Below are 24,282 nucleotides of genomic sequence, written 5' to 3' on the forward strand. Positions count from 1 at the left end.
GTTTATTAACCTCATCTCCACCTACCTTTTACACATCTATTTCTTCACTAGTGCCTAAGCCAGATTGTAGAAACGCTTCATCTGATTTGACAATTGATGGCTGTCCTTTTGCCTTCTTACATTTCTGGCTGCCATAGTTGAATTTACAGCTAGACATTGGGAGAAGGAAAGTTCTGTGCGATGTGCTTCCACTTCCTCTCAGCTCAGTCTCCTTTGTAATATGGTTCTTTATCCCTCTCCAATCTCCATATGCACAAGGATGAGTTTTAGTTCTTGAAAGAGTATGCCACATAAGGAAGCATACATCCCTCTCAAGTGACCTGTCCTAGAATGATGTGCACAGACGTTGTCCAAAGAAGAGGACCTGAGTTGGCCAGAAACTCAATCCGCAGTGTTGCTTCCAATTGGCTCCAGCAAACCTAACACTTGAAACCCCTCTAGGTAGGACATAACTTTCCATATATATTTTCAAGCATAACTTACAATTTAGCAATTGTTCCTTTTATCTCCTGAAAAGAGGGACACCATGTAAGCAGAGCTTCCTCACTCTACAGGATTCAGAAAAGTGCACCCTTATCTCCCCCATCTTGCTCAGAACCTGGAACTATGTTTTTTTCATTCATAAGCTGTTCCCGGGTATAATGTAGGATTGATAGTAACAAGTGTACTCAGGTATTGCGAACAGATGCTAACTTCAGTAAGCTAATAAAAAGATTTGCTGTTTGGTAGTAACTGTTTCTGAGTAGAAATCTGGAGCTGCAAACATATATGAAAGGTGAGAAGGTTTTGCATTCTATTTAGAAGTGCTCTGTGCATTCCTGTTCTTGTTCTGATTTGTTCTTATCAGCTATGAATGGAATTTAATTCCTTATTTGCACAACTGAGAACCGCTTTCAGGAAACTAAATTTGAAAACAATTCAGGTTAATTCTTTTTGATTATAAGAGACTTGGTGAAGTCTTGCACATCTGTTTGCAAAGTGGAGCTAATCAGAGGCCAAAACAGGTTAAGCAGTGGCTCTCCTAGGATACATGTGTTGTGTGGAGTACCTTTGGAATAGCAATCTTATGCGTATTCAGCAGCATCAAAGGAAAGCCAATTTTATCAGTGAATTTAGTAGGTTCAGAGGCCTTCTATGTTGCAATGCCTGCTCTCTGGAACAGCATTGCCCAGAGATCCATAGGGCTCCCACCCTTTGAAAACATGGCTGTTCTCCCAGGCCTAGGAGTAGGGTGGTTGTTCAGTCTGTCATTTTTTATTTGGAATTGTGCATGTTTCTTCCTGACGTGCATGACCTTTTTATCTTATTGTTTGTTACTTTTTATAAGGTGAACTACCCAGAGTCATTTGGAATTGGGCAGCCTCTAAATTTAATAGAATAAATGAATGCTTGTCTCCTGCCACAATGAAGCACTGTAACAGTTATGGAAGGAACTGTGAAGACTTGATTAAAGGGTACAGTAGAGCCTATGAAGATTATGAGTCCCCAAAAGTAGACAAGACCATTAATGCTTTGTGCTGTTTATTCAATAAACTTTCTTAAGATGGAAACAGAAAATTTCAACACACAAAAATACCTTCTTTGCAGGATTTCATGAAATAATCAGACTGGATTCTGTAAGCTAGAGCTTCTTCAGTGGTTTTTATGCAATTAAGTGGTTACCGTCTGCTTAAAATACACAAAATGTTACATATAAAAACTTACATATAAATACATAAAAGATAAAATACAAGTCCAGATACTATTTCTGACAAAGACGTTTCATTAAAGTCTGTAACAAGGAAAGAAAATCCAAACAAAAACTTTCCCCACTCTTATCTTGCTACATATGTTGTCATCAAAAGGGGCAAAGCCCAATCTGCAATATACTTTAGCAGTCCTCATCACCAGACTTCCAGTAAAAAGGAAAAGATTTTCCCCTACATTAAAAGCAGCACTCCCTTCTTCAGTTAAAAATTCTTCGCTCTCTCTGAAAATTATAACTTAAAGCAAAATGAGCAAATAACATTTTACCACTGCACTCCCCCAGTAACACAAACGTGAGATATTCGATAGAATAAAAGCATATTGCACATCGTGTTATCGCAATCCTGAGAAACTTTCCACAAACAATACTGTCATTCAGTGACAACAGCTCCACATCAAGCGGCAACTTCACACAGTAACAAATGTCTTCAAAATATTTTGAAATTGGAGCCACACGAGTCTAGTACGAAACTCAATTATACAAAATTGTTTAAGGCCATGATCCTAAAGTACATTTATATAGAAGTATTGAAGAAAAGGGGCAAGGCAAAACTTGGCAAAAGTGTTGTCAAATCGACATATTCAGAAGAGAATCAGTGGTGGGGGCACGGTACTTTAGCCCATCCATTTTCATCAATTATTCTCTGCAAACATTACCCCCTCCTCTGCTTTCCAGACTTCCTAATTCTGGAGTCCAGCTAGAAGGAAAAAAGTGTGCTGGAGAAGCATTTGCAGAAGGAGATTAGCTTTCTTTATTATGTGTGGTTCATTCCTTGCTTTGAGTGCTAATGCTCAAACTAAATTGTAACTTTCAATGTTATTTTACATATTATCTTGAAAATTCTGCATGGCAACCTATCTGCAATGGTCATCTATAGGATTACTCCAGTTAGTGTCTTTTTAGGAATGCAAGTTTTCAGTTGTCTGATCATTTTCTATTACCTTATATTCCCTTATTCACGAACCTTTTAAGAATTCCTTTGTATATTTCTGTCTACAGTCTGTTTTCTAAGTCATATTGCAAATTCCTAACATCCTATAGTAAAAGGCAGCAGTTCCCTCAAATATTAAGGGATTTCACTATTTTTCTTTACAGCAGATTGCTTCAAGTAAACATTAATCCCTGATATAATACGTAAACCATATTTTTCCAACAAATGACTATTTCTGATGTAAGGAAGCAGCATCTCAAATATCTAGAGGTACTTTAAAAAGGCAATTAAAACCCCCCCACTGTACATAGGAAACCCAAGTGATGCTTAGCTTACTAAATCTTCAAAGAGGGCAAAGTGATTCTCTCCCCATTTTATGTTTAATATATTGCTGTATGAATCTTCCAATAAGCAACAAGGAAGATTCTTCATAAAGTACTCCATCACAGGGAGAGAGATCAAGGTGGGTCCAATAAACACCAGCCTTTTGAGCACCAGCAGAATGTTCCAGGGCTAAAAACTACCATCACCCACCTGCCAACTTCATTAGGGAAGCAACTATAAACAGCTGTCACAGGAAAGCTACCTTAGAGCAAAATGTCCATCTTATGGCAGAAGCTTCTCCGGGTCTCCCTCGCTCAAAATGAAGCCTGGCAGAATTTGGGAACAGTGAGGTATATTTTTGCATTTTTCTCTTAAAATCTTGCCTCCTTCCAAGGCACACATATTGAAAAATCAAAATCCATTTCTGAGTTGGATCTCTGTATAGCCATTTCTTCATAGAGTTCCTGCTGACAGTGACAAGGCGAACCCAGTTTGTGTAACCCAACTCTGTGTTTTGCTGTCAAAACATCCTGGCTCCCTTTTTCCACAGGCGCTCAGCCGTCAAAACAGCCGGCTGCATATGAGTGATGCCTGCTGAAGTAGCTGCTGCCGTAGATCAATGAGAGGCAATGCCTGGATTCTGTCGAAATGGCCACCTGCATTGTGATTGGCCCTTGGATAGACACGGTCTGCAAAACAGGTTGGAAATTCTCCTGCAGGGCAGAATAGGTATGCAGCACGCTGTTCCCTGAGGTGAGGCCACTGGGTCGAGGAGCTTGCAGGGAGTCCCGATAAGCGGAGCAGAGATCCTGTATCGGAGAACAGAACTGTGACAGGACAGCCGAGGGCTGGGCCAGGGGGTGGTACTGCGGCTGTTGGAAGAGAACCTGAGTTGGTGTCTGGAGGGTTAGGCTTTCCATAACTTGCTGCTGCTGCTGTTGCAACAGGGTCACACAATCTTTTTCCTTCGGGGCTTCTCTGGGGTCCTTACTGTGAGCTTTGCTGGAAGAAAATAAATCAAGAACACAGTCAAACCAGGTTTTGTAAAGAAGTGTGAATCTAGGGCAGCAGAATAAATGAATTTCCACAAAACAACTTGTATGCCACCAGGGAAAACATTAAAATTACTGAATATTTTGTGGTTTCAATCATTTTATTTGCATCTGAGTACCATTTACACTCTCCTGTTCAAATTCAGGAAAAAGAAATTAATCAGCTAGAATTGATTGTGTGTAAAGAATTTATTTTAAAAGATGCCCATTAATTTGCTTATGTTGCAAACATCTATGCAGGGATCTATTGCCAAAACGGAGATGGTATGAGTATTATATTAACACATTGCAAAAGCTTAGGACAGTGGGAGCAACCTGCAGGAACCACATAGTCCAAGAGGACGTGTCACAAAATGGAATCTTGGATCAGGGCAACCACGGATCCCCATCTATACACCAACACTTTATTTCAGAATGCAAGCATAAGTCACTGAGGAAGATGCAGTGACAATAGCAAATCCCTTTAACTAACTTGCAAGTATTTTCCTGGGCTCATGCGGCTACTGTTCAAGCCCAGGAAAAGCCACAATTTCTTTAAGGAGCAGCCAAAAGACACAGAACCCACTCCTGCCCACTTTAGATCCAAATATGGCATCCTTATGGTCTATAACACCGTGTTGGCAGTCAGGAGAATGGTCCACTTTTCTTCGAAACTTACCCAAGCATGAGTTCAATGCAGGGAGCAAGATGTTCCCAGGAATAACATGTCAGCAGCTGGAGCTGGGTGGTCCACGAGGGAGAGATCTCAAGGTAGATGCGGGAGGCACCCACACAAGCAGCAGCAACAACAGAAGGCCGAAAAGAGAGAAAAACATGATCTGGGGGTGGGGAGGGAACAAACAAATGAATTAACTTTGGGACCAAACTCGGATTAATTTGTAGACTTGGCAGGAGACCAATAATTTAGAATTGGCTCAATTGTATGGCCAGGTGAGTCATTTTTGAATGCTTTCTTTGAGTACTATCTGGTTCACTCTGCCTATAGTCATCTCTTGGTTTTGCTTACAGGGAACTTGGCCTCTCCCCCACTAGGCACAACCACCACTGTTGGTAAACTAAGATGTCAGAATAGCACAAGCACAAGGAAATTAATACTGAGATGTCACGGCTGTTTGCAAGCAACACCATGGAAAGCTACTGAAATCTCTTGGTGTGCTAGATGCTAATTCAGGCTATGAAAGGGGACCATTTTTATTCTCCCTTCCTCTATAGTTTGTATTTTTGTTTTTTTGCGGTATTTATTAATGTGGTTTTTTAAATATTTCTTCTGTTGTTTTTAATCTGTCTTTTTATGATTGTTGTACGCCACTGAGAGTAGCTTTGGTGAGATGGGCAGCTATATAAATGTGCTTAATAAATATAAATAAATAACACCTGGACAATTCCAGTCGATACACAGCTGGAATAGTGGACTGGACTCAAGCAGAACTAGAAGCCCTGGATAGGAAGACCAGAAAAATGATGACAATTAATCATGCCCTACCCACGCAGTGATGTTGACAGACTCTACTTACCAAGGAACATTGGTGGGCATGGAATGTTGCAAGTACACCAGAGAGTTGAAGAAGAAAAAAGGGCATTGGAAGAATTTCTGAAGGACAATGAAGAAGATGCACTGAAGCTAGTACACCATGAAGGCTTACTGAATACCAAAGAAACCAAACTGGCCTACAAGAAAGACCAAATGAAGAACAGAAAGAGACATGGCAAGGCAAAGTATTACATGGCCAGTACACAAAAAACTAGCAGACAAAGCAGATAACAAGACCTGGCAATGGCTAAGAGCAGGAAAGTTAAAGAAAGAGTCAGACAGAGGGCTAATTCTGGCTGCACAAGACCAAGCCTTAAGAGCAAATGCATACAAAGCCAGAATTGAGAAGACGGCAACAAACAGCAAATGCTTCCTCTGCAAAGAAGGTGAAGAAACAGCAGACCACCTAGTTAGCTGTTGCAAGAAGATCACACAGACTGACTACAAACAATGGCATTGATAAAGTAGCAACAATGGTGCTTGGAATATCTGCAAGAAATACCATTCCTGCAAGCAAGAACTGGTGGGACCACAAAACAGACAAAGTAATAGAAAATGAAGAAGGTAAAATGCTCTAGGACTTTAGAATTCAAACAGACAAGCATCTGCCACATAACACCCCAGACTTAATAACTGTTGATAAGAAAGACAAAAACATCTGGACAGTGCAATACCTGGAGACAGCAGAATAGAAGAGAAAGAACTGGAGAAAATCACAAAATACAAAGACCAGCAAATAGAAGTAGAACGGCATGACAAAAGTAAGCAAAGATAGTACCAACAGTTATAGGCACCTTAGGTGCAATCCAAAACATCTGGAGCATCACTTGAAGACCATCGGCATTGACAAAATCACCATCAGTCAATTGCAAAAGGCAGCTTTACTTGGAACAGCTTACATCCTGCGATGATATCTTTAACACCATCAAACAACATCTGCTTATCCCAGCTCCTTGGGAAGGACTTGATAAGTGGAAAAAAATGCCAGATCCAGTCTAAACATCTGGCTGACTTGTGTGACCAATAATAACAATAATGATGATGATGATGATGATGATGTATTAACTTTATATAACACCTGACTTCTAGAGAGACTGCCCCCTCATTTCACAGAACACTGGTAATCATGTGATGTGGGTAACTGCACAGGAGATTAGTAAGTTGTGTCCTATGAATATCACCAATGAAATTAATCTTCAAGCAAATATGCAGTAGATCACCCTGCCAATATTTCACAACAAGGAAATCATTATTTGTGACTTTATATCCTTGAATAGCTTAGGAAGAATTGAGAAAATGTAGCTTTAGCTGTCCTCAAACTTTCATTAACTCTAAAGAGAAAGAAAGAAACCCAAGAACCTCAGCTCTCCAAAGTTATTATCATAGAATTGGATCATGGACTGAGTGAGAGTTTTTCTAAAATGGCTGGAGGCATGACACTGCCTCCTAGTGGCCTCTTCTTCCCATTCTCATATTCCCATTTTTTAAAAAAGTGCTTAGCTTAAAATGTTCAGCCTAATCCAGGGTTTTCCAAAGTAGTCAATACTGACCCCCAAAGGTCAATGAGACTATTCAAGTGGTTGTTCTTATTATTATTCATAATACTATTAGTTAAAATAGTATTTATTACATTGTTTTCATATAATAAATGTACGGGGGTTGATGAACAATCTGAAATTTTATGAAGGGGTTGATGAGCTGAAGTCTGGGGACCCCTGGCCTAATTCCTGGGACATGATGCCTTCTTTGGTCCTCAAGAAGCTTAGGAGGCTAAGCTGAGGCCTCCTACATCTCAAACATTGCTCACCCTAACCAAAATCCAATCATTACCTTGCAGTGAAGCTTCTAGGAATGAGTGAGAGTATTTCTCCATGATGGCTCTGAACTTGGTTACAGATGTGATGGGCCAGCCTTTGTGGAGGTCACCCTCACTGACAGAGGCAAAGAGGTAGTAGTCAATGTAGTGCGCTGGGGTTGGCAGACACAAATTCCAGTTGAAGCTCTCCAGGAGCAACAGTTCCATCTTCAGTAGGTCTTTTTTTGTAAGCGCTAGGTTAAGGCTGCACATGTAAGCAAAGTTGTTCAGCAGTTCTAGTTTGGGCACTTTATCCTCCTTTTCTTCAAATTTGCCTAATGTAAGGAAAGATTAAAACACTGAGCTTGATTCAAGGCCCACATCCATCCTACACCACTATAATATATGCTTAAGCCATCTGTAGATTCATTGCCACCAATCCTCATTGATACAAGAGACTGGGAACTTTTCTTTCTGCTATTAAAACAAACCACAGTCCCATTATGTCTGAATTTGTGGAACTATAAGACGGATCTGAAACCACGTTCTACCTTTTCTCATTAAACATATCCCAGTTTCAGATTCAGATGTTATACTCTGAAGCATGAAAGGGAAGGAAGGGAAGGAACCAATATAGGTTTGCTTTTGTAGCATGAATTTCTTACGCTAGCTAAACACAACCAATGTAAACTCTTAAATATGTAGCATTCTGCACATAACTGTGCATGAATTTTGAAGTATATATTCAGAAATATTGCACCAATAATAGATATAAATTTAATCTTCTTGCTTTCTTACTTTGGAACACTGAATATAAAAATAAATATAGATATAAATAGATATAAATTTAATCTTCTTGCTTTCTTACTTTGGAACACTGAATGTAAAAATAAATAAGCTGTAAGGTTTGCCTCCTAGTTCCCAAACTTTCCATTCTATAAAGTCCAAAACAACACAAACTCACATATACTGGGGGGTGGGGGTGGATAGGGAGGGAGAGGGAGGGAGAGAAAGAAAACAGTAACAGTAAAGCAACACCATCTATCCTCAAAAGGGTCAGGGAAAAAAAGAGAGAGTTGTAAAAACCCTCCAAGCCTCAAGGGTAATCCTGTGTAAAAATAAAGAGGTATGTGCAAAAATTATTATCTGCTAAACTCCAATCATCCCTTAATTTTTCTTGTTCACCATGGAGTCAAAACCATGTGCTGATGCAGTTATCCTGAAATAAAAGTTTGCCTGCTTACTACCCACCTTATTAGCATTTTGTATATGAAAATGCACACATTCTTATATAAAGATATATGGAGTAGGCAAAAGGATTCTACCCCAAAAGTTCAGAAAGAACTTTGTTAAAGGTAACCAAGCATTTACCAACTTTTCATTCTATCTAACCAATTATAATAAAAACCAAGGTAAGCTAAATTTTGACCAATTTAAAATTAAAAACTGAAGCTGTTGGCTAGCACAAAAATGCAGGAAAAATTCCTAATATTGCCTTAGAACTACTCCGAATCTACAGGATTACCTACATACCAGTTAGGCTAGGATAAACCGATTGAAATCTATTTCGCCAAGAAGTTTTAAAAAGCCAGAATCACTTAACAGTGTGCAGTACATAACCTTATATATACAGCACTATATACAAATTATTTAAAATTTGATGTACTGGCTGCAAATGCATTCTTCATTAAGCAATACTTTTATTTTTTATTATATTGATATAGAACAGTGTTTCTCAACTTCAGCAACTTTAAAGGTGTGGACTTCAACTCCCAGAATTCCCCAGCCAGCATTCCCTTAAAGTTGCTGAGACTGAGAAACACTGATATAGAAAGCTTTAAAATTTATCAGGTACGATCCAGATAATTTAGGACTATTACAACTGGCTTGCAAACAATCACTAGATGGGAGCGAAGGTTCAGCACTTTCTGGATCTCTTTGCTGCTATCTAGTAGTTGTCTAGATATCTCAAGATAATTGGTCATGACCCCCAATCTTTCAGTTGCTCCTTTCTACTGCAGAGCCCCCCGAAGCGCTTCATCCAGGTTTCGGAAGTAGCTATTGAGTGAGCCTGCTGGGATATGGATGAAATATCCCATTTCCATATTCAGGTGAAAGCTCAGGGGTTTGGTCTGAATGTCCCTGTGTACCACAAAATGTATGCATTCCTGACAAGCTAGAATTCTGATTTCTCAAGAATTGGATCAGAGCCCCACCAGAGGATTACTCATTTTGTACTAATCGTTAAATTATTATTGACTTCAAAAATTCTGATCATATTCTATTTTAATAAAAATTATAGAAGTATTTTTTCCTTCTTGTTTAAGTTTCTTGCATATGCAATCAGCATTTTTCTGGCTTGTAGGATCAAAATCAACATGTAAAAAATGTTTTGCGGGAATAGAATACAAAGGGCAGACAATAGATACCACAAGACACAACACTCTGATCCCTTTGCTTGCTTTTGTTGTTTTATTAGCAGTTGCTTATCTCCTTCTCAGACTGATCTTTTGGAATCTAACTGCACCAACAACCATAGGGGACACCCTCCTTAAACAGCCTGCTCAAAATGGTTGTGTATTTAATTGGTTTAGTACCATGACAGCTTTCCAATGAAGACCTAACAATCTGAAAAAGTCAATGTCTGTTACAACTCTGAAATACATCTGTCTAAGCAATCTGTTAAAAATGTTGGCATTGCTTCTAAAGACTTCTAGGGATGTGTTAGAGTCTTAAGAGTTAGAGAAGCCATGGAGAAGCAGGTGTTTGCTGAACTACAACCCCAGCAGCCCCAGGCAGGATGGTCAACAGTAAAAGGGTCTGGGAGATATTCAGCCATAAATACAAGGCTAGCTTAGCTTCTGCTTTTGGTCTTTCAATATCATAGTAATGGACTGGCTAAAAATACCTCTCATGGCATTACTGTAATATCTAAAGGCCACCACACTGAATACACAGCATTCTCTAGCATAGTTCTGGCTATGCTGGACAGTAATTTGAACAATCATTTCTGTGCAACAAGAAGCTGAAAGAAATTCAAGCCCAAAGATTGCTGAGATTCTGTCTTAAAGGCAACTGTCTGGTAAGATGCATTACAATGCTAAATTTATATTGGCTTTCTCAGTGCATTTGGTAGGGAAACAACCTTCCCCACCCAAATCTTATTGCAAGATTTATATATCATTGGGTAAGGTGACTTACTTGCAAGGAGAAGACATGCAACTGAAATGACATACAACTGCTTGACAGTGACATCATAGCGGTCCATAAAAAGGTCCAGCAAGTAGATGGCAAGGTGCCGAGCTGTGGGACAAAGTTGGCAACGGCTGCTGAGGACAGTAAGGAGGTGAGCAAAATAGCGTCGTCTTTCAATTTGCGGAGAATGGGCCTTGTAGACCGGCAGTTTCAGCTCCTATGGCAACACAAACAGAAGGGGGGAGAAAAGGGGTATTCAAGTGAATATCCATTTCAGTAAAGAGAATATCCAGATCAGCATGTACCACCTGTTCTGGCAAGTATATAACCAAAGGAATACAAAATGGCCCCTCCAACCATCCTGTCTGGATAATTAGGCATTGAAAAGCAATTAAGTTTACACTAACTGTTTGTATCTGAGACATAAGAAATTTGTGTGTGGGGAGGGGACTTTAAAAAAAACAACAGCTGTTATGCTCTATATTAAGATAAATACTTAATCACACTTCTGATTAAGAAACATTATTTACAACATCCTGTTTAGCAGTGGCATTTGATAATCATGACCTGTGAACATCAGGCTATAGACTAGTCTTTCTCAGCTGGGGTTCTGCAAGAGATCATGATAGAAAAAGAAATAAACATAGTTTTTTGAACTTTGTGTATAGTGTATAGCAACACTATAGCTCATCATGATGGGAATTTTCACACAAGTCAGCTGCTGGCCTGCTACTTTGCTGTTGTTGTAAATGTCATAAAATGTGGATAGTGTAGAGTAGAAGTGAATTGTACTGTGAAGTTTTTGTATTTTTATGCAGGGGTTCCTTAAGATCTGAAAATTATTTCAAGGGTTCCTCCAGGGTAAAAAAGTTGAGAAAGACTGCTATAGACTAAGGGGATCTTCCTGACCTTCTACAGACATCTTCACAAAAGAACACTCTTCTGTTTATTTGAAGATGGGGTGAGGGGAATTAAATTCTTATGCATCATTTATCTAACCAACTGAATATAAGAATAAAAAGCACAGCTTAGGATGTTGCTTGTTCTAAGTGAATTCCAGAGCACCTTTGTGATGGTTTGTGACTCAAGCTGAAGCAGAGTCAGAATGGAAAGCAGTTTTGTGTTAACATTTAGCACTCTTGACAATGTGACTTCTAATTTTAAATTCATGTGCATTTCTTTCAATGATTCAAAATTGAATGTTTGAGAGCAAAATAATGAGTTAATTAAATGCAATTGACATGTCTACACTTTTCAAGCAGAAGGAGTATCTTGGAAGGTGTCTGTGAAGGTGCGTAGTTTAATCTCCCTCTCAAGACAAACTTGATGAAAACTATTTTCTCCAAACCTTACAATTAATAGGAGTGGGAAAAGGCTAGATTCATCCGGATCACAGAGAACTCAGTTTCTAAAATCAGTGCTGTGATGGCCACATTTATGCTGGAAGAACTAGCTGCACTCAAGCAGTTAATTTTGCCAAGGAGCAATGTAGCCCAAAGCCATGCCATTAGCATTCTGATCAGAGAAGACAACTGGATGAACAGGCTTCAATGCCTCTTCCCAACTTTTCACTCTAGGTTTGTGGGAGGCAGGGACAGCATAACCAGAGCGTGAGAATAAGGCTCCTGATAGTTCTTCAGTGGCACTACCACCATAAGGGAAGGAAACAATTTAATTTGAGGAATTCTACAGTTTTTCAGAATATTAATTCAGTTTTGCATAAAATGTTATTGCTACTAAGTCCTGAAATTTCAAATCTTGGTCCAGTATGTTCTACTGTACTTTTTAAAACAATTGGGCTAAAAATGGTGAAGTTGCCCTGTTTTAAAGTCCTGATAAAACCTCTTAAAGAAAAAGGTCACAAGTAAATATTTATACCACGGTAAAGAGGTCCCCATTTCCTCAGGTAAACATACTTAGTTATCTACTGGGATATACCAGATGGATTTACAAACAGGACAATTAGATGTCTCCACCAAGTCTTTGTTCAAGAAGCAAAACCAAATCAACACATTCTTTGCAAAGATGGAGTACTTTGCAGCTTCTGACTTGGCTGCAAAATAAAGTTCGATCCAAATTCACAGAAAATTGCATCATCGCTATATTCTGCAGGCAGGAAGGTATTCCGTACTTCAAAAGCCATTTTTATCTATCATCAAGGGAACAGAACTTAAAAATGACAATGAAGTTCACAGCTTTGATCTCTTGAAATGCCAGCTATACGGATGTGATATACAGTATTATAACATACAAAGAGACAGCACTTCCATTTTTAAAAAAGTAGCACTAGCAGGCTAACACAAGAATAATACTACAATTTAAGGACTGGCTGGTTTAGCATACATCTCAGAGGATCACAGAATAATGAAGTTGGAAATGATCTTGGAGGTTATCTAATCAACCCCCTTGCGCAGTGCAGGATCCACTAGAGCATCTGTGACAGGTGATCATCCAGCCTGTTCGAAGACCTCAAGGAAAAGGGAACTCACAACTTTATTTGACAGCTTGTTCCACTAACAACTTGTACAATTCAGAAGTTTCTCCTAATGTCTAGCCCGAACCTGCTTTCTCTAATTTTAATCTACTACACTGTAGTTTTAGTCCTGCCCTCTCCAACAACACAGGATACATCTATGTGTTCTTCTATGTGACAACTTTTGGATCTCTGTCATCTTTTCTGTAACATTCCTCATAGAGTTTGGTTTCTAGACCTCTCACCCTTTGCTCCATTTTGTCCGTCTTTTTTGAACTGCAGGGTGCAGAACGGGACACACTACTCCAATGGAATCTGACCAGGCACTATAAAGTTGGAAACATTACTTCTCCCAATCTGGTTTCCAGGCTCCTGTTAATGTACCCCACAATACAATTTGTACTTGCAGCACACTATTGGTTCATGTTTAATTTGTTTTCATGGGTACTACTGCCAAGTCAGGTCTCTGTCATCCTATATTTGTGCCTTTTCCCTACCCAGATCAGAACATATTTCTCCCTGTTAAATTCCACCATGTTCATTTCAGCCCACTGTTCAAGCCCGTCTAGATTTTTTGGAATCTCCTCTCATTCAACTAAAGTATCAGCCACACCTCCCAGTTTTGTGTCAGCTGCAAAATTTATAAATGTCCTATCAACTCCCCATCCAAACCATTGATAAAAATGCTGAATAACAGAGACCAGCACAGAGCCCTGGGCACTCCCTTGAATATTTTCTTCTACTCTAAAGAGCAACCATTAACCATTCTTTGGATGCTGTCATTCGGCCAATATTAAAGATGTATTTACTTAAGAGGCTTATATGGTCACAACAGTGATAAGAACATACATAAAAACAATAAAAATCAACACTCCCCCAAAATAACTCCCAGGGTCCCAAAACAATACTTCCCCATATGCTAACATTCACATTTACTGGATTTCAGCCTCACCCTATCTTAATGACTGGGGACGGGGGGGGGGGGAGGACAGCTTTTTAAGGCCTTCTGGAAGGCTAAAAGGGTGGGGGCCTGCTGGATCTCAGAGGGAAAGGTGTTCCACAGGACACACCTAATGTAGGACATCTTTAATCCTATATTATAGACAGTGGGTATTATATAAATCAGAAACTATTCTTGATTGCTGAAATCAGATTATATTAACCGGAAGACACATGATTAATATCCTACAATAAGATATCATACGTAGAGTTAAACACTGGAAGGAAAATGGCTCATTAGATGTAAGAAACTAGAAGAAAAAAAAAAACAGCCTTGAAATCTTCCAAGCTGCAGTATGTTTGTGTCTACGCAGACAGATAACTCCTCCAACCAGCCTATATAAATCTCTATCCAGCAGGCTGCTTCTGCCTGAGTAATAGTATTATTTTTCCAATTAGATCGACTCTCCTCACTCGCTAGTCCAACTGGGAGGAGCAATCACAACACTAATCCTTCAAAAGTGATACCTGTATTAACAACCTGTGTTTCAGGCTTTGTAAGAACACAGTTTGGCCTTTTGCCAATCAGGCACTGAGAAGCCACGGAGAACATTCAGGAGGGAACATAAGAAGTCTGTTTCTTCTACCTAGAGCTCTTCAGAGGTGTCAGATTTCCAGCTGCACAGAGGGGCACAGCCAGTTTTAGGCCAAGGGTTCTACCTGGCTTTGGAGTGATATGCCAGAGCCTGCATTTCAAATGCCGGGGCCAGTACAACAAACTAAATTTGGTTTTGGTTTAAATTAAAAGGAGAGGAATAAAAATCTAGTTGATGTTACTTCCTACGAATACAATAATTTTCTTCTCCTGTCTCATGAGAAATTACAATTTGATGTCAGCCTTTTTGGGGGAAGGGAAAGCTCTGGGGCCATTCTATAGTTTGTATACCTCTATCCCAGGAAATTATGGAAACTTTAATCCCCTGCCCGGCTCTGATATGAAATATGAGCACATTACACAACCACAAATACCTAAAGCATATCCAAAAAGGAGTGGGATGTAGAAATAATGCAAATGGGTGGTGGCAGTAGTATTGGTGTAGTGGAATTCTTCAGTTTCTTCAGATGCAGAGATGCTGCAAATAATAAGATTTCAGGCTCAAATTTACCACAGTTCACCTATTTGTGGTATTTTTCTGCATGCACATGGAAAGAATTAGGCATAATTTCCTACTGCAAGATCCTCATTATTAGCTGTTCGTTTATTATGGTTTATAGCCAATAATGAAAAAAGAAATTTCAAGAATGAAGTGGTCCTTTGACAAAATCTGATATCCTTTAGGGACAGGAGAGAACTCACTGAAAAAAAATAGATAACCTGTTATAAGAAACAGGCAACATTAGCATATATCAAAGAAGCAAATATTTAGAGAAATCAGACTTTTTAGGAGATTCCAAGGGTGAACTGTTTTTTAGTGCAAGTCACATTCATTATGTCACTGAATGATGCGAGAAATTATGAAGGAAATACACAGAGGTATGTGAGACAAAGCAAACAAAACTCAGGCTTATTTCTTTTTTGCTTCTTTCTCCTTGAAAAGGCTAGCACAGGCATTACCAGTAACACAATGAACAATGGAAAATCCAAGTCAAAGGAGGACGAAGGAGGGGCTGAAAAATGTGCAGCCTGCAGCCACGTGTGCTTTCAAAAGCACACCTGTGATGCAGTTTGCTCATCTCAATTGTGAAGCATAAACCAGTTTCTCCTTTCCATGCGATTTTCTAACTCTGCCCAAAAACACAACTAGATGGAAAAAAATGCTGAAATGTCCTCTTCTCATGAAATATCAGCAATAAAAGGTTATCCCAACCAGTAGGCTATTCAGCAGACATAATTTTAATATTCCTGAAATACAAATCTCCACAGCAAAGGTATAATAATGCAGAAAATAGTTAAAAACCATGAGAGAATCGGGGCCCTCATTTATTCAGAGCTAAAAGGTGCATTTGCTACGCAGTTGCAGGGTCTCTTCTCAGGAATCTTTACAACTGCAGGAGATATGTAACAAGCAAAAGAATACTCATCTTTCATTCAGTGCATTCCAATGTGGGTCTTACTGAGAAGTATGTCCAACTGTGTTAAGAGAGCATACAGTATTCACTCCTAGGATTGCAGTGTTAAAAGGAGCTTGACTAAGGACAGCCCAACGTTGGTAGGTCAGCTCAGAAATAACCAACCCAGGGATCAACAAAATTTAGCCCCAAGTAATGATGCAATGGTGTAGCCTAAGTGGTTTTGCTGTAGAAGTACCAGCCTTCATTTGCACCACTGTAGCCTCAAACCCGGCTTCTGAATTCTCTGCTGAACATTAAGAGCTCACTTGCACTTGTCAAAGCTACCACCAAAATTAAGAAATAGCGGGATGCGCAAGTAGACAATAAAAAAAATGAAGTTATGTTGTAAACTTAGAGTAAGAGCTTAAAGCAAACTTATACGTATATCTATTGTAAAAGAAAGTCGAAAGTCATTTTTCTTTTGATTTTCTTTTTCTTTCCGCACTTTTGACTTTGTTTTCTTTTTCATTCTTTACCTTTTTCTCTTCTCTACTTTCTATCTTAATTATTGGGTCTTGTTAGTTTTTATGTCTATAATAATATTACTCAGGCAGAAAAACCTAATATAGTTATTAAAAAAAAAGAAGAAATGCAGACTGCACCGATGCTCTGCTCCTACTTACGTTGTGGGAATCCCTCATCATAGCTGCACATCTGGCATTGAGAAAGGAGTGTACATACCTTCAGTCATCCATGGAGGGGTCTCTTATTTATGATCCAAAATCTGCACTTGGCTGGGATTCTCAGCTCTAAGGAAGAACCCGTAGCATGTTCTAGGTGAGGGGAAGGTGAGGCTGTGTGTGCCACTGGCCTTCACGACATAGCCTACTCACCCCTATTCAATAACAAGGGATCTATGGGGTGGGGAGTGCATATTCATGAGCATTCTATCTCCATTTTATACATGAATTTCTCCCTCTGCCTATTTAGTCCAAGGAATGCACATGTACTTAGCCTCAGTGCCCTATTTTACTTTCCTGCAGCCAATTATGTTGTGGGCAGTTAGACAACAGGCTCTTCCAAAAGAGCAGTAGGGTCTAACTCACTCAACTATTAAGATGTTTTGCTTTTAAATAGAGTTACTGTTGCTTTTTATGTTTTTCATTGTTTTAGTTTTCTTTTTACATAGCATCTTGACAGCTGTTTAGCTAAAAGACAGTATAAAAATATTAATAGTAAATACTAAGAAAAACAGCTAATAGTTACAACCTAATCCCAAATGTACACCATAAGAAACTCCAACCAAATCCCATAAGATTTTGAGTCTTAAAAAATGAGCTTCAGACTGAAACATTCCTTTAGTGCTTTAAACCCTCAGTTTTAATGCAACAGGGAGCTACCATCAATATTCACTATCCGATTTCACTAAAGATTTCCCCAAAGAGTTAAAGAAAGATAGCCAATATTTTTAGCCTGTAGGAAGGTATTTTTTTGCATCTTAGATTTTAAAATAATCTTTTTTTTTTTTGCATTTTCCATTTCAGAGAGTATACTGCAAGATAAAACTGCCTGAATTACTGAATATTTAATCACGTACTTAGATCCACTTTTCTTTTAGAAGGGAAGAAAAAAAATCTAGCTAGGGATACCAGATCTGGACTGCATAATCTGGACATCCAGCAGATGGCAGCATGGAAGTAAAGAAAACTATAGTGGCATTTAGTGGTCATACAAATTTTTGCAGACCAGTCATAGGAGCTTTATTTTTAGTACAAGTAGTCCTTGCTTACTGACTGCCTCATTTAGCAACCGTTTGAAGTTATGACAGTGTAAAAAAAAAAAAAGCTTTGTGACCAGTCCTTGCATTTATGACTTTAACAGTGTCCTGTGGTAATGTGATTGCCATTCAGGCACTTTGCAACCAGCATGCATTAAGAAAGTTGCAGCATCCCACAGTCACATGATCACCATTTGCATGATTCACAACCAGCTCCCGACAAGCAGAGTTAATGGAGAATGCAGAAGTAAAATTGCAAGTCATGGTCATGTGATGTCTCACTTAACAACCAGGGTGATTTGCTTAACAACTGAATGGGAAGTGCCATCGTAAGCCTGTCACAGTCACATGATTTTTCTGCTTAGCAACTGAGATGCTGGTCCCAACTGTGATCGCTAAGCGAGGACTACCTGTATCATTCTCCCGTGGAAAGCAATTCTTTCCACATTTACTCAGAAAAAATGTAAATGTACTTAAAGAAACCCCTTCATCCATACAACCCACAATTGAGGAACATAAGATGGGGGGCCATGTAAGTCTTTTACATACAGTGAGGCAAAAAAGTATTTAGTCAGCCACCAATTGTGCAGGTTCTCCCACTTAAAAAGATGAGAGAGGCCTGTAATTTTCATCATAGGTATACCTCAACTATGAGAGACAAAATGGGGAAAAAAATCCAGAAAATCACATTGTCTGATTTTTAAAGAATTTATTTGCAAATCATGGTGGAAAATAAGTATTTGGTCACCTACAAACAAGCAAGTTGTCTGGCTCTCACAGACCTGTAACTACTACTTTAAGAGGCTCCTCTGTCCTCCACTCATTACCTGTAGTAATGGCATCTGTTTGACCTTGTTATCAGTATAAAAGACACCTGTCCACAACCTCAAACAGTCACACTCCAAACTCCACTATGGCCAAGGCCAAAGAGCTGTTGAAGGACACCAGAAACAAAATTGTAGACCTGCACCAGGCTGGGAAGACTGAATCTGCAATAGGCAAGCAGCTTGGTGTGAAGAAATCAACTGTGGGAGCAATAATTAGAAAATGGAAGACATATAAGACCACTGATAATCTCCCTTGATCTGGGGCTCCATGCAAGATCTCACCCTGTGGGGTCAAAATGATCACAAGAATGGTGACCAAAAATCCCAGAACCACATGGGGAGACCTAGTGAATGACCTGCAGAGAGCTGGGACCAAAGTAACAAAGGCTACCATCAGTAACACACTATGCCGCCAGGGACTCAAATCCTGCAGTGCCAGATGTGTCCCCCTGCTTAAGCCAGTACATGTCCGGGCCCATCTGAAGTTTGCTAGAGAGCATTTGGATGATCCAGAAGAGGATTGGGAGAATGTCATATGGTCAGATGAAACCAAAGTAGAACGTTTTGGTCTAAACTCAACTCGTTGTGTTTGGAGGAGAGAGAATGCTGAGTTGCATCCAAAGAACACCATACCTACTGTGAAGCATGAGGGTGGAAACATCATGCTTTGGGGCTGTTTTTCTGCAAAGGGACCAGGACGACTGATCCGTGTAAAGGGAAGAATGAATGGGGCCATGTATCGTGAGAGTTTGAGTGAATACCTCCTTCCATCAGCAAGGGCATTGAAGATGAAACATGGCTGGGTCTTTCAGCATGACAATGATCCCAAACACACTGCCCGGGCAACGAAGGAGTGGCTTCGTAAGAAGCATTTCAAGGTCCTGGAGTGGCCTAGCCAGTCTCCAGATCTCAACCCCATGGAAAACCTTTGGAGGGAGTTGAAAGTCCGTGTTGCCCAGCGACAGCCCCAAAACATCACTGCTCTAGAGGAGATCTGCATGGAGGAATGGGCCAAAATACCAGCAACAGTGTGTGAAAACCTTGTGAAGACTTACAGAAAACGTTTGACCTCTGTCATTGCCAACAAAGGATATATAACAAAGTATTGAGATGAACTTTTGATATTGACCAAATACTTATTTTCCACCATGATTTGCAAATAAATTCTTTAAAAATCAGACAATGTGATTTTCTGGATTTTTTTCCCCATTTTGTCTCTCATAGTTGAGGTATACCTATGATGAAAATTACAAGCCTCTCTCATCTTTTTAAGTGGGAGAACTTGCACAATTGGTGGCTGACTAAATACTTTTTTGCCCCACTGTAAATAAACAAACCCCAGCTGCACTCTTATCACACTGATTGAAACAACTATACTAGCAACTTCAAAGCACAGGGATGTTATGGTAGTGGCCTTTTATTTATATAACTGCCGTGGAATTTTACCAAAGTAAGGAGCACAATGCTGAGAACCATGTTAATTGCAATGATCATTGGGTGCCTGCTTTAGAAGGAAAAGGGACCCCAAACAATGGAAAAGCAAAGATTTTTACAGAAATCAAGGGATACAAGGCGGGAAATCCTAGGGATCTGAATGGCTGGCCAGTTTGGGGAAGCTGGGCTGATCTTTGTCAGTGTACCTGGGGTTAGTTCCATTGTTAGGCAAAATGGCCTTTCAGGAGGGCAGCAGGGCTGAGGAAGTGCATTGTGAAGGAGGTGGAATGTCGAGGTCATCAGCTGATAGGAAGAGGGAAGGTTGGGGTTTCTCTAGGTTGCAGTTTCCTTGTAAGGGTTGCCCTTGGACCACACTGTGAGCTGGTGGGGAAGCTTCTATTCTTTGGTTTAGATGGGATGGCAGGGGCCTTGTCAGGGGCAGGAAGGGTCAACGGGGTCTGATGGGATTAGGCAAAGAGAGGAACTGGGTTTGACCATGATCATATCCAAAGGGGGGGGGGGAAGAGCGCAGTCTCCATTTTGTTTGTCAGGTTTATTTTTTTCCTGTACATAACTTCCTTTCTGTTGCTTTACACCTTACTCTTGTGCAAACTTGTGATTCAGCTACATCTATAGCAGCCATAGCTAGTGGGACTGCAGGTGAGGAATGTTAAAAAGGAAGGAAAATGACCTTGATAAAGACATGCAAGGTCCATCACCAGGGCAATGTGGGCGAGTGGAAGGTGTGACATTGTCCACAACAGACAGAGAATTGGACTTTCAAGTTTCTGTTATTATAGCCAATCACAAAAAAAGCAGCTTTACTCTTCCTATGCAGTTGATTTCTTGATCTGGTCTACCTTGTGGGGCTGACAAACTCCAAGTGTGTTGTACTCCCACCCCCTTCTTATATTCCAGTGAATTAGGGAGGTGTCTGTCTTGTCTGAGCTGCTTCCGAATATTATCTGTCTGTCATGGACTTAAAATATGTCCATTATATATGTTCTCCTCCTTGCCCCGGTGACAGATCTTGAAGTACAGATGTTTAAGAACAATTATCTATTTGTTCCAAATGATCTTTCCTGAGTAAGGTGGTCGCCATGTGTGTTCTGCTCTCAATAACTTCCAAGCCTGAAAGCTAAGTTTAATTTCAATCATGCTTTAAAAACACTTCTAGTTGCTTGAGTCTTTCTTATTTGGAAGTCACTTTGGGAGGGCATCTCTCTAAGCAGCAGATTATACCTTTTTTGAATTGTAGTAACAGCATTGATAAAGGATAGAGGAAAGAGGGAAACAGCTATCTAATCAAACCTTCAGTCTCAACGTCTGGTGAACGTCTGCTGCAAGGTCTCCTTTCCACCATGGCTCTTCCATCCTTAGGCTTCCCATCCAAGGGAAAGTGTCTGGTGAAACAGGCAGCGCCTGCAAGGTAGGCAGACATCAAAGTAAATTAATGAACAAAATATGCACATGTTTAAACTTCATCTACTGTTTTTACAAAATTCCCCATGCTCCTTTGTAAAAAGAGCCGATAAGCATATTGCAGTGTAGAATTAGGGATATGTAGTTGCAGCTTAACCAGATACAGGATATGGCTGCAGATTTACCTATATAGTCTCCCCTTCTCCGCATGAAAATAGTTCAGTCCACTAAACTTCTCTACACCTGGATGCCCATTGCAGATTTGTATCTGTGCAAAAAGGTTCAAGCAGTCTTGGCCAGCATCAAGCCATTTATCAGCACTTTACCTGCCGCTCTGTTCTTCCTCAAAATAAGAGCAAAGAGATTTCGATTGGAATACAAGCCATTATCGATTTTCGTCTCTTGGCCGACTCACGCCCACCTTTTCTTCGGCCTGTTGTGGGAGACGGCACCGACCTCCCCGGGCTCCAGCTTTTTTTTTTTTTTTTTTTCCTTTTTGCAACAGATCTCGGCGAATTTCAGACCTAACTCGCTTTTTCCACATCTGACTTGAGATTGCCGGGAATCAAGACGGCATTTTCCCGGGCTCATTTTAATCTCTCTCTCTCTTTTGAAGTACAAATTGCACAGAACTTCTCAAAACTCCGCGGACTGAAACTTCTGACAAGCCACCCACAGACCCCGTATTAGTGTTACCTTTGCCGATCGCCCGCAAAGCGACAGCCTTTGTCCTTTCCCGAATCCGACGACTTCTTGCTTGAAAAATCCTGCAGCCCCGAGAAAGTGAGGGGGGAGTCAAAGACACCCCCGCCCGCCCCGTGCTAAGCACGGGAGGGAAGGTCGGCAGTTGGATGCATGTCCCAGGGGTGCAAGGCGGAGGGAAAGAGGATGCCTCCCCCGCCCCCAGACCACCTCGCACCCCAAATCTCGGCCCCGGCTTGAAGAAACGATCTAATTCACTGGTGAGGTTACACACCGGCTTTATATAGCACGCACGCGCACACCTTCCGCCCACCGGGCCTCTGGACGTTGTAGTCCTTCCCCGCTTCCTCTGCCTACGCTCTCCCCGCTTTTTATTGCTGGGCTTCGGGCCGGCGCTGGATTGGCTCGCGCTGGGCGCGCCCGAGGGTCTCATTTGTTCCTGGGTGGCTGTTTCCGATATGTCGTGAAGCCGCCAGCCCATTGTTGGCGCCATTCTCCCGTTTCTAAGGGATCGGGATGGAGCGTGATCAAAACATTGGGTCTTGCCCGCTTGGCCGTGAGCAAGGGCGATGGTTTCCCGTCCCTCTCAGCTGCTGTTCATTTAGCAACGGGAGGATAATGGAGTTACCGCTCAGGTGGTCGCTCAGTTTCATTATCCCCACCCTAAGTTTTGCTTGTGCTCTGCTTTGCCGTTTCGTTGCACAGCACTGCGTTTGACTGCCATTAGACTTACAGGTGTTGCAGCAGTCAAGGATCTTAAATTAATAGGGACTATGCACATTTAATGAAACGGGCTGCTATGACGAAGAAGGATTTATGGGAATCGATCTGGCAAATTGCATGAGTTATTTTGTAAATAACTGGAACAAAGTGCTTCCAGAATATGGACAAGGGTGTGGAAACCTCATGCTATTTAGGCTGCAAAATGAACAGTGCTTCAGAAAGTGCTTTATTGAACCTTTCTTCACACTAATTGTGAGCAGCAGATCATTACTTTTTTTTTTTTTTTTACAGAGGTGTTGGAAATCGCTCGAGAGAGGCAATACTGTATTGTTGGTTTGATGTTGCAGTGTTACCGTACTTTTGCTTTTTAAAGAAGAAAGCTGAGGGGCTAATAAAATATTAGGAAAGTATGCTCAGCATGAAGATGTGTTTAGAAAAGCTCAGCCTACTGAACTCTTGCTAACTGTTGAAGGCAGTGGCATCTAGTGCTTAAGGATGGAAAAGGGAGAATAAAGGCAATCTATGGCATATCTCACTGTTAATCTTGTTTGGTTCCAGACAGTGGCCTCAGCAGGTGACACTTGGAAATTCCTAGGCTGTAGGGTAGACCAAAAAGTTGAAAAAGTCTGTCAAAATACTTTCATACTTTTGTCAAGAGAATTCTGTGAACAAGTCAAGCTCAACTCAAGGGAATAGTCACTTTTTAAACAAATCAAAGTTTGACTTCACACAGTGTATCCTGGGAATTTGAAGAAATGATCTCATTCGCTGGTGAAGTTACACACCGGCTTTGATGAACAAATTGTTAACTTGCTAACAGAGGTCCTTGACCCATGCTCCCCAGGGAAAGGAAGCAATTGTTAAACCAGATGAGCCTATAATGCCTGGCTTTGTAGCTTGGGTTAGGCTTCCCTATCTTGCTGGGGATTCTAGGTGCTGTCATCAGACACAGGAAGAGTGTCAGGTTGCAGGAGGCCACCTGATGTTATATTAAATATAGAGAACCACAGAGATGATCTTGGAGAAACTGTTCGACATCCATTAGAAAAACATCATTTAAGTATAGGACAGGAAGAAAACATTAGAAAGAAACTCAAACTGGCTCTGCCTTAACTGCCTTGAGTTAAGGGGGAGGAGGGAAGGTAAAACACAGCCAGACTTTCAAGATTCTGTTACCATAGTCTATATCAATAAAGCAGAGTTCCAGTCATGGAGTCTGTTTTCTGACGTGGCCTACCTTGAAGGGCTGACAAAAAAATCATACTTAACCTCTGGGCAGTGCTGAGGGCTCATGCAGAGATGTACAGGGATCCTCAATATGACCTTTTTGGGGGGGTGCCTTCAAGTCAGTGTTGACT

General features: G+C 40.5%; 1 protein-coding gene and 1 long non-coding RNA gene across 2 annotated transcripts; one reads left to right on the forward strand and one right to left on the reverse strand.

Annotated features, from left to right (window-relative positions):
• Positions 1–1,522: 1,522 nt before the first annotated feature.
• On the reverse strand, positions 1,523–22,811 carry CCNJL (cyclin J like). The gene is made up of 6 exons (XM_088133599.1): positions 22,476–22,811; positions 21,389–21,499; positions 10,582–10,792; positions 7,416–7,715; positions 4,713–4,872; positions 1,523–4,004 (listed from the first exon to the last, which is right to left on the reverse strand). The coding sequence occupies exons 1-6, from the start codon at positions 22,692–22,694 to the stop codon at positions 3,557–3,559; spliced, it is 1,449 nt and encodes a 482-aa protein (XP_087989725.1). The 5' UTR covers positions 22,695–22,811; the 3' UTR covers positions 1,523–3,556.
• LOC112541033 (uncharacterized) lies at positions 8,317–13,459 on the forward strand. The gene is made up of 3 exons (XR_015794720.1): positions 8,317–10,462; positions 10,573–10,726; positions 13,331–13,459. It is a non-coding gene; the product is annotated as an uncharacterized LOC112541033 (long non-coding RNA).
• Positions 22,812–24,282: the final 1,471 nt, after the last annotated feature.

The sequence above is a fragment of the Python bivittatus genome, unplaced genomic scaffold (assembly GCF_059951505.1).
Source record: "Python bivittatus isolate LINGU-HERP-01145 unplaced genomic scaffold, Pbiv_v1 ctg000080_np1212, whole genome shotgun sequence".
Classification (NCBI taxonomy): Eukaryota; Metazoa; Chordata; class Lepidosauria; order Squamata; family Pythonidae; genus Python; species Python bivittatus.

Bases quoted from the DNA above. Each gene is read 5' to 3' on its own strand.
- CCNJL (XM_088133599.1), bottom strand. From the start codon at position 22,694: ATGGCGCCAACAATGGGCTGGCGGCTTCACGACATATCGGAAACAGCC. The intron at 21,500-22,475 runs GTGTGTAACCTC...CCTACCTTGCAG, and splicing joins GTGCGTGCTATATAAAGCCG to GCGCTGCCTGTTTCACCAGA. The intron at 4,873-7,415 runs GTAATGATTGGA...CCCCACCCCCAG, and splicing joins CCTAGAAGCTTCACTGCAAG to ATCATGTTTTTCTCTCTTTT.